Source organism: Botrytis byssoidea (assembly GCF_014898295.1).
Source record: "Botrytis byssoidea strain MUCL 94 chromosome Unknown BBYS_001, whole genome shotgun sequence".
Lineage (NCBI taxonomy): Eukaryota > Fungi > Ascomycota > Leotiomycetes > Helotiales > Sclerotiniaceae > Botrytis > Botrytis byssoidea.
Genome location: NW_024065842.1, coordinates 2,025,558 through 2,041,431, shown reverse-complemented (window position 1 = coordinate 2,041,431; position 15,874 = coordinate 2,025,558). Strand labels below are relative to the sequence as shown.

General features: G+C 43.9%; 5 protein-coding genes across 5 annotated transcripts; 2 read left to right on the top strand and 3 right to left on the bottom strand.

Moving 5' to 3' along the window:
- Positions 1–2,175: 2,175 nt before the first annotated feature.
- On the top strand, positions 2,176–4,919 carry EAE97_000607 (uncharacterized protein; the record flags this gene model as incomplete). Its single annotated transcript, XM_038871117.1, has 10 exons — positions 2,176–2,598; positions 2,654–2,749; positions 2,812–2,970; positions 3,021–3,038; positions 3,090–3,350; positions 3,405–4,082; positions 4,135–4,458; positions 4,513–4,624; positions 4,679–4,843; positions 4,915–4,919. The coding sequence occupies 10 exons, from the start codon at positions 2,176–2,178 to the stop codon at positions 4,917–4,919; spliced, it is 2,241 nt and encodes a 746-aa protein (XP_038738478.1).
- Positions 4,920–5,866: 947 nt separating this feature from the next.
- Positions 5,867–6,970, bottom strand: EAE97_000606 (uncharacterized protein; the record flags this gene model as incomplete). The annotated part of the gene is made up of 4 exons (XM_038871116.1): positions 5,867–6,300; positions 6,363–6,619; positions 6,674–6,784; positions 6,837–6,970. The coding sequence occupies 4 exons, from the start codon at positions 6,968–6,970 to the stop codon at positions 5,867–5,869; spliced, it is 936 nt and encodes a 311-aa protein (XP_038738477.1).
- Positions 6,971–9,559: 2,589 nt separating this feature from the next.
- On the bottom strand, positions 9,560–9,994 carry EAE97_000605 (uncharacterized protein; the record flags this gene model as incomplete). The annotated part of the gene is made up of 1 exon (XM_038871115.1): positions 9,560–9,994. One exon carries the CDS (start codon positions 9,992–9,994, stop codon positions 9,560–9,562), a length of 435 nt encoding a protein of 144 aa, XP_038738476.1.
- Positions 9,995–11,773: 1,779 nt separating this feature from the next.
- On the top strand, positions 11,774–12,956 carry EAE97_000604 (uncharacterized protein; the record flags this gene model as incomplete). Its single annotated transcript, XM_038871114.1, has 3 exons — positions 11,774–11,885; positions 11,947–12,600; positions 12,652–12,956. The coding sequence occupies 3 exons, from the start codon at positions 11,774–11,776 to the stop codon at positions 12,954–12,956; spliced, it is 1,071 nt and encodes a 356-aa protein (XP_038738475.1).
- Positions 12,957–14,573: 1,617 nt separating this feature from the next.
- EAE97_000603 (uncharacterized protein) lies at positions 14,574–15,277 on the bottom strand (the record flags this gene model as incomplete). The annotated part of the gene is made up of 2 exons (XM_038871113.1): positions 14,574–14,944; positions 15,250–15,277. 2 exons carry the CDS (start codon positions 15,275–15,277, stop codon positions 14,574–14,576), a joined length of 399 nt encoding a protein of 132 aa, XP_038738474.1.
- Between the last annotated feature and the right edge of the window lie 597 nt (positions 15,278–15,874).

The window sequence follows — 15,874 nt, the reverse complement described above, 5'->3', positions numbered from 1 at the left end:
CTTAAGATACAACCTCTTTTGATAGAATGAAATGGCAAACCTAGGCCTGCTCTTAATAACAACTGTCTGAGTCTTTGTGGTGTTGAAAATGATCTCTTGTGCCCCTCAATAAACCCTCATAAAGTGTATGTATGGTATGATGATAAATCCAAGAGACTCTTCAAGGACATCAAAGATGCAGATATATTATTAGGCAGAGAACTGGGAGTTCGAGACAGCTGTTAAAGAGAGACAAGGAATTGAAAGACTCTACTCAAGTTGCGATGATGTACGTGTGCACACCAGGTATACATCAGAGTCTGAGTCTTTCTGATGATTACTCAATCCATTACCGAAGATGTGCCGGCTTCAACTATTTTCATATCATCAGAGCCGACGGATAGGATTATGTTGCTCTTCTTTTATTTCTTTTCACGCCTTTAATATATATCTATGAGTACAGAAATAATGGTTAGAGCTTTTCAGTCATCACTTCCTTAGGCTATGTCTTAGATCTATTAAGAGTGATGGTCTTGGATGAGGCACCAAACTGTCTCGAGATTCGCTACTGCTCAGCGACTCCGGACCTTCTTGACGAAGAGGAAAGAACGAAGGAGGGATTCTCATGAGAGACGATCGTCGATGAAGCAAGAGACTTGACCGCCAGGACACTCTTTTGTTTTACTCCTATGATCCTGCTGGATCTAGCTATAAAGATTATCCCAGTTCTACATTCGGTTAGGCTCAAATCAATGAGATACCTTATAGCTAAAATAAAGTAAATCGGTATCTCAACTCAAAGCCAGATATTCAAGCCGACCAGCTGTAGTGAATGGAAGGAGTGTTGCTGGATGTGAATCAAGATCCAGAAAGAATTCGAGGCCAATTGAGGGTTGAGATTAAGCCACTCAACAACTTGACTGTTGAGCAGCCAACAAGGTTACCCAACTGAAAGTCCGAATAACCTCTCGTACTTGTTAGTGTTTTCTCCGATCCATCGGTAATGAAGAGAGATTGGTCATTCACACGATATAAATCTGAAGAGAAAATTCTGACTGGCCTCCCGAGATACCTTCCCGTCTTTATTCCCGGCATCCGGCATACAAGGACCACAGGTACTCGGGCATCATGTGACCTATGTAGTATGTGCCGGCCACACCCAGTTTTCAAGAGAATCTCAATTTGAAGAACGGGATGCCTCCTCGCTTTTGATCCTCGTGGCAATAACTACAGTGCTTCCGAAGCATTGCTTCGGGCCATGACGGGATCGGACGCGGGATGCAATACTTCAAGGGGATTCCAATTGTCTACCTGGTAATTCTTGTAAATATCTACATAGTACTAGGCAGTTGCCTTGCCGTCTCCTTTCCATCGTGGCCTTGATTGCTGCCTCGGCGGAGTTACGGCCAATTAAGGAGGGGCACGGGGAAAGTGAGGAATTCAACTCTTGTTATTTCAAGAATCGCTCATACTTCACATAAATAAAAGACAGCGAGGTCATGATGGCAGGAATAAGACACATGGAGATTACAACGACTCCCAGTAGACAGTCAATTCCGGATTTTGGATGTTCTCATTGGTATATATGCTTAGAAGAAATAACAAACATGTTTGACTCTCATGATGTACCTACCTAGTAAATTTCATGCTCATGGTGTTTCTCGGCTTCTCTCCCGGAATCGGTTCATGGTTCTTTCCCGTCCTGCTCATGCTCATGCTTTCCTAACTTTCTCAAGGTGAATACTCAAAAACTGCCCGTCACATCCCTCTCGAGGCAATCCACTTTTTATCAACATCCTCCTTCTTCTCAGAGATTCTTTCTTATATCAGATCAACCTTGATGGAATTCACTGAATTTTCTTTGCCGTTCTCCCGACTCTTCCCGCTTGCAGTCTTCAATGCACTGTTGTTGATAATCTGATCTTCTTCCATCTCCTCTACGTTTGTTCTTTGACACGTACACGAAATCCTTGGTTTGTTCGTCCAATCTACAATCCTTCAACCTTCAAGCATCTCAACGATTGTTATCAATTGGTGATTGACGTATCATCATTTGAGCAATACTCTCTGACCTACACTCATTTTGAACTCATAGACTGCCTTTTCCAATAACTTACACAATTTTCACGTCCCTGGGGCATCCATTTTTGACACCTCTTCTTCTTGCCTCTGGAATCAATAACTTTTTCCCTAAGCATGTCATCATTCAATCGTTCGTATGGTCAATCGCCACCTTCCCCGGTGTCCAATGGCGCTTTTGAGTCCATCCAAGGAACTCCCAACACTGCCATCACCGCCATCTCTCCAGAAGATGCCAGAGTACCCAAGCAGTCGGCAACAGACTCTCGTGCATCTTCTGTTACTACAGCCGCTAATCAACATGATCCTTTTGTAACGACTGGGACCACCACAAGCAGGGCTTCGGCTCAACTTTCTGCGACCGCTTCTGCGTTTCAACCCTTGCACCTCTACGGGCCTGCAGTTGGTGCGCCAATTACGGGAAACCTTATCGCCAACGGATCTGGATCTACTACCCTTATTCCAGGTACAATTCAGTACTTGGACAATGTGGTAGCTTCTCAATCACCAGTCCGTAAGTCTGAGGTCACCAGCTATGGTGTAAGTTCTGATTTCTCTTTGCCCACCCTGATATTAGTTGCTAATAGTTCCCCAGAAATTCAGCACGGATACTGGTGCCACTCGTTGCATCAGAGTTACGGATATCTACCAAAAGGTAGATGTCAACAGTTGTGTTCAATACTCTTTCGAGGTATGTCTTTACCTTACCATTCGCTTGTTCATCGTGTCTCTTTCTAACACATCTCGATATAGAAATTGAACAAGGCTGGAGTCATAATCACTGGCGGCAAGAGAATCGAAGTAACAAAAAACAATGTCGTCTACATTAGGATGTCCAACATCTATGAAGCAGCCAAAGTTTATACTGCAATCAAGGTCGATCATGTCGATTGCGCCGTTGAATACATCAAGGTTTGTCGAAATCTACACTTCCCATTCAACAAAAACTAATATTCCGACAGGCCAATGACTTTGGTGGTGTTCGTGAAATCCTTCTTTCTTCATGTAAACAGGAACTAACATCTCCCCAGGCTATCAGTCCCCAATCAAGAACCGTGTACTCTGCTCACGAGGGTCAAGTGATGCTAACAGCAACATATCCGCCACACACCAACATTGATAAGAAGGTATTCGAGGAGAGTCTTCGAGACTTGTTGTCCGTTGAAGGAGAATTATATGCATGGCAAAAATTTCTTGCAACAGAAGCAGGCACCTTCCGACTATGTGCAGAGTTCGTCGATTCCGCAATGGTGGCTCGTGCGATTGAACGCTGCAACAACAAGCTCATTGGTGTATGTATCATCTCTCGTTATTCACTTGATTGGACGTCACTGACTTTTGTACAGAATATTCTTGTGAAGTGTGAGATGCACACACCTGATGTTGCAAAGAATCGTGGCACTTCGCGTAACAATTTGGCACAGGCTATAACCCCTACACGTCGCTCAGCTCCACATGCTGATATTAGTGATGTACTTGGACACATGTCACTTCAGGCCCCCCAAACTCCTGGATTTCCTAACAATGCTGCAATGTTCAACTCTGGTAGCCCAAATCCTCAAGGTATTCAATATATGACCACAAACCATTACGGAATGCTACCATCGACCACAGTTCCATACGTCGTGAGTGGTATGGGCGGCATGTACACCAGCCAACCCCTAGCCTTTCAGACAGGTTTCCCTGCTGCACTTGCAACAAATAGACCCTCGCAGGTTATGGAGCCTTATGAATCTTTTGCTCCACAGGCATACTCGCCACATATGTACGCGAGTCACTTTGCTCAACAAGGTATCCAGCGCTACCCAACTAGTCCACAGGCTTATAGTAATAACTTTGGTTACATGAGTCCTCAGACTCCTAACTCTCGTGACGTAGCTCGCAGTGGTAATCGTCGCCAGCTTCCCGTCGCTCGCACACCCCAGGGACAACTTCGAGGACGCGGAACATCTAATCATGCTGCCAGTCATCACAATCATGTTGATATCAACAAGATTAATGCTGGCCTTGATGTCAGAACTACTGTAAGTGTATGATCGTTCTCGCAAGCCTGCTCATTTCTGATCTTCTTCTTAGGTGATGTTGAGAAATATCCCAAACAAGGTCGACCAAGCCATGTTAAAGAGCATCGTTGATGAGTCTAGCTTCGGAAGATATGATTTCATGTACCTTCGAATTGACTTCTCGAACGACTGCAATGTCGGCTACGCTTTCATCAATTTCGTTGATCCTATGGACATCATCGAGTTCGTTCTCGCTCGCTCAAACCAGAAGTGGCATCGATTCAAGAGTGATAAAGTTGCAGAAGTCTCCTATGCCACCATTCAAGGCAGAGACTGCTTGATTCAAAAGTTTCGCAACTCTTCTGTTATGCTTGAGCCTCCACACTACAGACCAAAGGTAGTTCTATCAATAATTGAGATTTCCCCATATGTATCTGACAAATGGATGTAGCTCTTCTTAACTCACTCCGATGGAGCTAATGTTGCCGGTTTGGAAGATGAATTTCCTCCATCTGACAATGCTTCCAAGCTCAAGCGAAGCTGTGAGAATGCGGAACATGTTGGTAAGTCATCATCTAATCGCCTTTCAAATTAGCACGTTTGCTAAGATTTTGAAGGTCTTTTTGCGCCTAGTGCTGGCCAACATCTACGTGATGAGCAACGTCGCCGCCGCTCTCAGTACGACCGAGGTACAAGCCTTGCAGAACGTGAGGAATATGGCTTTGATGACGACGAGGATGATCTTCATCGCAGCCCTTGTGCCCAAGCCTTTTCACCACACTGTAGGATGACATTCCTTTACTTCCCTATTCAAAGTAGTTTACCCAGTTTTTTCGTTGCTAACATTTCCTAGATTGAGCAGCTGGACTTTAACCTTCCCTTCAAAAGTCATCCATACGATCTGATGTCAATTTCATGCTACCCACTTTGGTTCCTGCCGGCTAGCTATACTCTTGTCAGATACCATCTTTTTCTGGTCTGTTGATTTGCACCAATTTTAACTCACTTGGGGAAGTTTGGGTCAGCCACACGACAAGCCTCATATGGTTTACATTTTGAAGCAGATTGGACGAACCATCTAGTTGACTGTTTCTATTTCTCTTCTTTACCCGGAAAAGTTTATCATATTGCTACATATGAACTTCTTTCTTGCGACACCAGAATTCTTTGCTTAAATAAACTACTTTGGCGGTTACATTTGTGGTGGCTTCATGGCCCCGGTTTTGAGCCTAGGTACAACTAGCTTTTGACAATCAACTAGAAGAAATTTTTGCTACCTATCGATTCAGTTCCCCTCGTATGATCGTAAATGTGCTTTGTTATCATTTTTGAGTAAAATTGCCATCACCATGCATTAAATTGACTTGACTTCGCATAAATTTGGCTGCCGTCGCAATGGGTAGGGTCTTGAATTTGAGTGGGATAGTGATTATGTATATACATGCGGAAAAAAGGGGGAAGACCGTTGGGAGATCATGGAGAAATAGATAGGTTGGTGTCATGAGTGGTATTGTTTGGTGGTGTTTTTTGGGATGCTTTTAATTACGAACCTATGGCTAGAACAACGAGTTAAGAAATTCATTGTTAATCTCAGGGAAACGTCTTCACTTGGCAGAACGGTGTCGGCAACACTCCGCAAATTTTGCAGAAACATGAAATCACCTGATATTCCTTGAATTGTCGGTTCATTCAGAGTGAATGCCTTCCCAGACAGCCGCGATTATTCCCTTACACACTTCGCATTGCATCAACATCAAATCTCCCATGACGAAGGTTGGCTTCTTGTACCTGATCCTTTACAACTTCTACTTCTTTCGAGCAATCAAAGTTGCCATTGGTGACCTCCATATCACGCCCCGCTTTCCCATCTCGACAGCCTTCTTCCGATAAAGATACGCGGACATCTTCGCTTCTTCGTCACTCAATCCATTCCGAGACGATAGCAATTCTATGATCAGCGCTTTGGCGCGCGATTGCCACTCAACCACCAGGTCGTTTATTTCTGGGTTTTTATAGGGTGCAAACGTATGATCGGTCACATGCACATCTTCCACGGGTAAAGCTCCGAGAATCTTTTCTACGTGCTCAGGTGGATCGTAGGAAAATCCTTGGTCGCCCCAGTATTTGAACATTTTGTCTACCCCGGCTTTCCACAAGGGCTCGCTTTCATCAGCGGAGTGTGTCATCTGTAAACCGTTGCGGTAGGACATGTCGGTCCATTGGAGATATCCACCGGGTTCTGTGTTGGTTAGTTATGGTTTCGTTGGTCTGGGTTTGCAGATTGAGAATGCCTCTTCTTACTGAGTAACTCGACTAGATTCTCTACAACGCCTTTGATCTGTTCGATTTTCAGCGCGAGCACGACGAGTCGTATATGCACGACATCGAAAGTGCCGTGGTATTCTTTAGGGAAAGTCTTTGTCATATCCCATAATACAAACTTGTTTTCCGGAGCAGGATTCTTGGGAAATTGGTCAGGAGAAATGTCAAACCCTACTGTCTCCGGGACGTTGTATCCTCCGTTTGCAAATTCTTCAGCCAATTCTCTGAGCCAAATGCTGAGTAAGAGTCAGTATTGAATTTGCTAATCTAAAGGAACAAAGCTATCATACCCGGTACCTGTTGCTATATCTGCTACTCTGGAAACATTTCGCTTGGGGATTTGGGGGTCAAGGACGTGTCCATCTCTGATAACTTTGATGGTGCTGCTCTGTCGATCTAGCCTGGGACACGTTAGTACATACGATAAATCGAAATATCTCACGAGATTCCCACCTGTCTCTCTCTTCCTCATCTCTTCTATTAAGCAAGTAAAGTTCCTGATCTGGTGACTCCACCTCAATTGTAGTAACTGTGGTAGTTGGCAACTTGGCGATGGCAATCACATCCTCTACCGCAGCAATTTCCATTTTCAATGCGAATGGCAATGAGGAGTCCGTGTAGATATTTTGATAGTTTGAATTTTGACACCAAAGATAAGTGTCGACCTAAAATTCCAAGAAATTGCTTTCAGATACAATGCCGACAACATCAGATGTAAAAAAGCTCAAGTCTATTTATGATAACCCTCGATACAGCATGGCTCTCGGTACCCTTCTTCTTCACATGGTGTGGAAAAAGAGACAAGTCAACAACTAACCAAATCCGACGCAACGGCTATGTTCCATTGCAGCACGCATATTTTTTCAGCTGTCCACTGTTCAATTACGAAGGCGGATTTAGCGAAAAGAGGCAAGACAAGCGATGGCACCCCTGCATATACGTGGGAATTCCGAACTGCCGAAAATATGATATTGTGGAAAAAAACACTCTGTAGAATCGAAACCTTAAGACGGCTATCTAATATGGAAAATCTCAATATGGTTGAGTAGACGTGCCATGAGGCTTTTGGAATTCGGTGATGCAGGGTTCGCATACCCCACACTTCCTCCCCAATCACGTCGTGTATCTTGACTGACATGCTGTTGAGACGGCTGATTAATTACTGCTTATATGAGCATTGTTCCATCTGCTTATCAGTTAAACTAGTCCGAACGTAGTGAAGTGTGATTCAGGGTTTATTCTGTAAATCGATAGCAGCAGGTCTCCGCGTCACTGCGCTATGGGCATTCCGACCAGTAGCGGCGGCGACATTCGTAATCTCTCAGTTGCTATCTATTTTACCTCCCTGGAAGTAAGCTTCCGCGCTGTATTTCGTATTGATAGTCTGGGAGAATTGAGTCAGTGCAACGGACGCACAGCATAACGGACGCACAATGTAACGGACACGTAGTGGCATGTGCAAGTTCCTGTCAAGAATAGGCTCTCAATGATCTGAGTTTGTAGTTAGCTGATGTATACACGCCCATCCTGACACTTCGAGCGTGAATCTGTACGTGTGATCCAATAAACATGTGGAGCGCATGATGAAGCCCCATTGTAGTATTTAGCAGGTAGTACTACCCAGATGGAGTTAAATATAATAGAAAGCATTACTGCATGCATGCAGCTGGAGTTTGGAAGGCATTGCAACCTGCTTTTTAGAGAGCAAGCTCAACAAGCTCACATGCAAATAAGTACGAGTGCCATAAAGAGCTGGCCGAGCACGGAGCTCAATATGAAAACTTTTGTGATGGAAAGATATCATAGGGACTCGCAAGAGGAAGCAGTTTCAAGATGCACATCATGTACTTAAGAGTGCCCCCACCACAATTGAGCTACTTGACATTGTGGCGTTCCGTCATTATGAACTATGTAGCCTTTAGCCCTTTGATCGAGACCTAAGTGTCGATGACTACATTCTTCACAATAGCTTCTCTCTACCACATCAATCGTAGCAGCAACACGTGACCAGTTTTATCTATCTAGCTTGGCAGGTAGGCGCGTGAGGCCTAAGAGCTGGAGAGCTAGGTGCTTTTTCAATAAGTTGCGGATAGTGTACCCCATTGTACTGAGAGACGTACATCGGGCCTGAGAGATGGACGGTTTGTGGTAGTCCCACAGGCAACAGGTACTGAACATTGATGTTTAATTGAAACTTTCGTTTGCTCTTCTCAGACGATCACTATCTGAATAAAATGAAAAGTGTGAAATTGCTGCCTTTATGGAATATTTATTGTGCATCCCTTTCCCCAAATGATAGAAGGTTGGCTAAAGTATAACTAAATGCTAACGCCACGTTTGTAGAAGACCACTTTTCGTGGTTAGTACGAGTTTGTCATTGTAAATGAAAGGCAGTTACACCACGTGTTCTTGGTCATATAGAGCTTTCTATAGTCAGCCCTGTCACTCGAGTTTAAAGGTTGCGAGTTGGCCTCATTCCGCTCTGTTATATCATCTTACTCGAAATGATTTATATATCCCTTATGTCAAGAAACATGATCATTCATAAATCTCCAAAAGCTGTGATCACAAGAATCCCCATCAAGCTGCCACATTTTTGTACGAGATGTTGTATTGGGATTGGGATTGACGATGCCACTATCATATATGCTCGCCCAATCCATTACCTTTGGCGCAACTAATGCCAAAAAAAAAGAAAAAAAGATTGCAAACACAAGTCAGTTATTGGTCGCAGGGTAATAAAAATTCTGGGTTTGGCTAAAGCTACTTGAAAACGACTATATGCAAGGCGCAATGTTTAATGCTGACATAAGAGCTTTTATCTGAACAGACGTACACGCCTTCCAGTCCACGGGTATGCTCAATGCAGCCTTGACCATGACATTCTGATTACCCAGTAGATCAAACCGCTTCATTGCCCATTCAAACTGTTGAAGGGTGTCAACTAGATAATTTCTATTCTCATAAGAATACATGTCATATCTGGCACCTACAAGAATTGCAGCGTCGAAAGTGCGTAGTTTTAGAAATGAAATCCTACGAAAGAGGATATCGAACAAGGCCCTTTGATAAACTAGAACTTCATGAGTAGCTCTAAGCGCTAAAGCTCTGCTAGATTCGGGTACACCCGAAACTTTTAAGGGATGACGCGCAGATGATTCGTGCTCGAACAGTAATCAAAGTGGCATGTCATTTGTTAGGTAGAGCAACGAGCGAATTTTAGACTGGCTGTAGTCGCACACAACACTATCAAATGACATATCGATAGCATGTTTGGAGCCTAGGGTAGGATTATACTCCGGTGGTGGGAATTGGAGAGTGATACCGAAATATGGAAAGAACAACACAGGAAAGAACTTTATATATTCCAACAATCCAAGTGCAGCCGTTTCAAGCATAGAAAGGGATGAACTGTTCCAACTATTGAGATTATCTGGGAAAATATCTTCATCCAATTGATAATATCGATGGCTAACTTCTCGGAACAAAGTCTCAGGGAAGCTTCCGATAACTAATTTGAAGGAAGCTGGCGCATCAAGTTCTTGTACTTCTCTGGTAGCCCGCTCTTGTCTGTCGAAGCTTTGGTAAAGAGGGAATCGGCTCGGTGTCATGGCGCTATATCAATTTCAAGATACCAAGCGTTGTGATGTTATCCCCACTAGGCTTTGCAAATTCAAATGCGCTGACCTGAGACATGGGGTATGGCTCAAGCTCTGTAACTTCAGATGATTTTTCGTCGTCGAATGAGACAATTATACTTTTCCCCAACATTCGCCACTTTTTGGTAATTTCTTTTCCAAAATGACATGTCGATTGCTCGTTTCGAACAAGACAATTAGAGCAAGGGAACGAGTGATCGCACTAGAAATAGCATTGTGTCTGCTCTAACAACGTTTGCTTACGCAAATATCTTCTGTGCGCGAGAACGCTTTCCTGTTCCTCTTATAACGGGTCTTCAATAAACTGCGAGTTTTGATATCAGGTCTTTCCGTGGTGTTCTGTCACTTTGCTCCGAGCCATGACTTTGCACGGGGAATTACGTGTCTCTCCTTATTATTAAGGGTGACCCGTTGCTGGAGACTTGACGATACACCCGCGCCATGGCTCACATTCTTGAAGCCACTCAATGTAAGAATCTGTGGCGTCAAGTTCCATGATCGTTTGGCAATCATCTTACCAAGTGGCGGACAAGCAGACTTTGTTTGATTTGCCGTATATCCTGATATTTCCTATCGTTCGGTCCCGTAACTGCAGCGGTCGTCATCAAAATTGACTGTGCCGTCTCCGTAATACGTGTTTCTTTCTATAGCCGACACCATTTCTTCATACACGGTTAGAGTTTCCCATATTCAAGACAAGAAGAAGTATCGGATGATTTCCAGATGTGCTACGAATAGACTTGTTTCGACTTCGAATTCTTGAAGCGGAATAATTTGTTTTTGGACGGAGATACTTCGGATCAAAGATAGGGCTACGGTTTTCCCAATGAGGATTTCCCAGGGGACTAAACCCCACTCACTTCAAACACCATCGTCAAAACTTCAGACAACAAACACGAGATTTTCAATTTCTTTACTTCCTTTCGCCCCAAACACCTTGGCACTGGTTTCAACGTTGCTATCTTACTGCAAAATCTGGTCTGATTATTTGCCGTTAATCTATTCAAAGCTCATTGCCGCTCAAAGCCCCATCTTAACAGTCCCTCCTTGGCAGCGGGTCAGACGTCTTGAGTTCTTTACTTATCAGGATGATATCTTAGTATTCTTTTCAATTCTTAAGACTTTGGGCAGAAGATGCGAGGTAGTATCCTTGCGTCCTGTATCACAATATTCTGTCGAGGCAACGAAGAGTCTTTTGTATCTAAGTTTGGAGTCAAAGTAAGCTTGCTTTGACTTCCAAGATCTGTCATCTGAAAAATCTGATACGGCGAACATCTGAACAATACGATACAATGAGCGTACAGGCATGAGATGACGACCTTGGGTTGTTTCTGAAATCGTTTTCAATGGGTGGGAATTAGTTCCTATTCTTGCTCAGTACTGAGAAAGTACCGACCTCAGTGACAGGCAGGCAAAAATATTCCTAAGATCCACGTTGCCTGCAACAGATTTTGTAGGAGAATTGCATTATTATTCAGGAGGCGATATGAACTATTACCCATGACGAACTTGTATCGTGAAGTTTTGCTAGTACACAGTTCTTAAAAGGCAGGAGAATTTTCCTTTTTACCGTTTGTACATCTACATCCGCATCTCCAGTTGTGTTCGCAATTCTCTCTTTTTCATTACACTTTAGACTCTTTCAATTCTGTACAGGATCCGGGCGATTCTCCTATAATCTAACTCTTATTCATTCATTTCTTAGTGCAGGACACCTTCCTTATCGTCAATATGTATACTTCAATTTTATTTCAAGCGGCATTATTGTCCGTTGCTCAAGCCCACGGTGTTATCCTTGCTGCTCAAGGTATTGCGGGATCCCCCGCAAGTGTTGGATTTAAAGGTAAACTTTCAATCTAAATTTCCCCATATTTCGGGATATTAATCTAATTTAATTTGCTTAGTCGACGATGCTATCGCAAGAAATTGTACCGGCATCAGTCCTTGTCAACAAGACACAACCATTATTCGTGATTCCGAAATCGCAGCCAACATCGTCAATGAATGTGGTCGTACGGAATTGAGCGGCAACATTGATGTAGGAGAAAACACCGAAAATGCCCTCTCCGCCAATGCGGTCACAAAAGTTAAAGCCGGTACACTGATGACCGTCACCATCCATCAAGTCAACGCAGATGGAGCCGGCCCCTACACATGTGATCTCGACCAGACTAGCAATGCTGGTGTCATTTCTCAAAACTTAACTGTCACCAATAACGTACCGGGAGTCAACGGACTATCTCAAGCCAAAACTCAAGACTTCAACATCACTGTTCAAATGCCCGACAACCTTGCCTGCACTGGTGCCTCCACTGGAAATATCTGCACCGTCCGTTGCCGTAACAATGCCGTTGCCGGTCCCTTTGGTGGTTGTTTTGCTGTTCAACAAACCGATATTGCTGCTAGCAATAACAGCGCCAATACTATCTCTACCGCACAAACACTCAAAGCAATCGAAGCACAAGTCCAAGAAAACAACGTTGATCTTCCCGTCGCTGTTGCCGCTAATCAAGCCGCTGGTTCCGCTGACGGCGTAAAGGGTTTCAATGGTGCTAATGGTATGTTAATCCAATCTCATAATGAAAACATACAACTAACAATACCAACAGCCCTTCTCAGCGCCTCCATAACATCCAAAGCAGCCCCTGTCATGACTCTCGCTGTAGAAAACGTAGGCGTTAACGCAGCTGTTGCATCTACAACTACAACCTCGTCCACCTCATCTGCAAAGGCAACTGCAACCACTGCCGCTAAAGGAAACGGCAAAGGAAATGCCAATGCGAAGGGCAACGCAAACGGAAACGGAAATGGAAATGGAAACGGAAGAAATAATAATAATAAGGCAAGAGGATCGAGTTTGAAGTGGGCTAGTAGACTATTTGCGGCTGATAGCTGGGAAGAGCCTTCGAACTAGACTTTAGTGGTGCTATATAGTGGAGTTCATGTAGAAAATGGGAATAGATACCGGAGCTGCATGTCAAGAGATACCTATTTCATGAGAATGGAAGATGCTTTTTTTTAATGTATATAAATAGATTTGGAGGGATAACTTTGGGGCATGTGTAGATGATATGTGGACGAATGAATTGAAACATTGGAAGATTGACAGATTATTTGTGCTCTACGAATTGCAAGTGGATCGAATATGCTTGAGAAGGAATAACATCTTGAAACTTGAGTGCGTTGCAATGTACCCTCTTGCCTTACCATTGATCATGTATAACTCTAGGTTGTCCTTCTAACCAAGTCAAAAGACACAAGCCAATCCAGAAAGTGCATAATGCATACATAACATTGCATCGTCTTAGACACCCGCAATGTTCGATTGCTACACGTGGACGATAGATCTTGGGTCTTCGATCCCTTCTTGATCTATCTAAGCTACATTCTGAGCCTTCTTGTTGGAACATTTCACCCGTTCTTTTTCTACGCTATCACTGGTGTTATGTATCCATCCAAATACAGCAACCACCTGCATAACGCACTTTCCTCGACACATCACACATGAATCTAATCCGTCTTGTCATTTCACGAGCTCTCCAGACACATCATAAAACAGCACAGTTTCAACGATTCAACCAAGCTAAGGTAGATAAAATAGTAAATTTGTAAAGTAAGGTAGCCCTAAGTTTTTTTTCTTCATCATCATAAATGTAAGAAAATGTATCCGTAAGTCATCAATCATGATTTCGAGAAAATCAATCGCCGCCCAGAAGAAGCGCGAGCCCCCAATGCAACGCTCACTCATAACATCACGTTTATGTTCCTGACCCACCCACCATCTCCAACGCTCAAACAGGTTTTCCTCCATGCAATGCATCGCTATCCTCCGCAAAGAGTGTAACCTCCGTCTTCACCACCTGTAACAATTGCACCATGCAAACCCACACCATAAAACACCACCCACTGTCTTCCTCTCGCATTTTCCTCGCCACTCGCTTACTTGCTCACTACAAACAAGCACTTCATCACCACAACGCAACCAACCACCCATCTTCCAATCTCCAAAGGCAAAACATAGGAAAGTTGCCTCTCCGTAAAGACCGTGTACAGGAATATCGAGTCGCCTCATTTTCTCCACGAGATTCCGGTGCTGTGATACCCAAGAAAATCGTGGCCCCATTCGTCATACACAATAGTATTTTGCAATAGTATTTGTATCTTGTAGATGTTGTAGATTCTTGATCATTCCGCTCCAAACAAAACAAGAGTTCATAAGAAAGCAAGAAGGAAATGTAAAAGAGTAAAGGAAATTCGTACAATTCGTTGATCTCATAATGATGTGAATAAATGAAATGGATGAAATGTGAGTATATGGAAAAATTCATCAAGGAAGTCGTTAATAGCAACGTGCCAGTGGAATATTCTTTCCTTTTGATAATATGCCGCCCGCAATGGTCCGTATTTGTCATGGATAGTCGTAAGTCGTATTTTCATTTGCCTTGGGGTCCCTGCTGTATCGTTTCATGTATAGGTGGGTAGTACGTAGTGCATTGCATTGCACCAACATGGATTTGCCGGCAGTCACTTCTTAGCTGCCGACAGTCATTGGGTATCTGATGTCTCTATTTTCCGATTCAGAAGATGTGCTAGAGGAGCTGCTACTGAGCGTTACAGAATGTTGCCGCTGACGATCATTTATCCTCTTGTTGCGGCTGGCCGTCTCGTTGGCAGGTAATCCTTGGATGACGCCATTACGAGCCAGCATCCCTCCATTAACTGACGACTGACGGCAAACCATAAAGGCCTGTGTAGCGGCATTCTCCTGAGCCAAGGCATCGGTTTGGTATGCTAGATCTGTTTGGTACTCCTGTCCATTGACGAGAACGAGACAAGTGAAGCCTTGTGCGTCGCGGTACGTCTTGTACTGGGGACCTTGCCAGCCTCGTCGACGGCACAAATCTGTCTACATGTCAGCGGGTAGACTAGGGATTTTGTTGCACAATTTGAATTCGGAGAGTGAATGTAACGCTGGCGTTCATAATATTGACCCCATCAGGAATAGCATATCCATTGGGGCGTGTTTGGTAGCGCAGCGGGATTATGGATCCCAAGAAGACGGCAACAGATGAACATAGTGAGGCGACCAACTCAGCCCTCTTTTGATGCAACGCCGGCCAGGGCAGGGTTATATCAAGAAGCCTAATCGAATACAAATTCCCACTGAGGTGATGAAGAAAAATTTCCGAGCTGATGAACCAACGTACTCTCTAAATATGCCATGTAGAACCCCATTTTGGTATTCTTAAGATGTCAGAGTGTGATGGGATCCCCGAGACAGAAGATATGCCCGTCGTCTGAAGTGTGGTAAGACACCCCGTCCTCGATCGATGTCAGGCAGTGAGTATGCCTTGAATTCAGATGAATGCCGAACGCTACAGATCTGACGATATGGATGCAATTGAGCCCAATGTTTGAGGTATACAGGGAAATATGCACACACTCAGTGCCGTGTATGTGAATACAATGATGTATGGATAGTGTTGTGGTGTTGAAGAATAAGGCTGACTATGATTGAGTGGATGTTCTAGGGGTTCTGTGCAGGACTTTCCTTCATTAATGGCGAGACATGTGTGATTTATTGCAGAGTCTAATGGTTAGCGTTGAACAAGGATCATGGAGTGATTTCCCGTAGCAGAATTGAGAAGCTGTTTAGATAGGACAATGGCTTGAACCATCTGCAAGTCATGAATGCGGCTCTTTGGATATGATGGCGAGCGATGTGTTGGCGTGTGCCGTTGCCAGTGATAATATATCAACATAATTAGGCAAACTCCACCACAGCATGGGAACGCATAGAAGCGATGATCTTGGATAGCTTGAACGTACGAA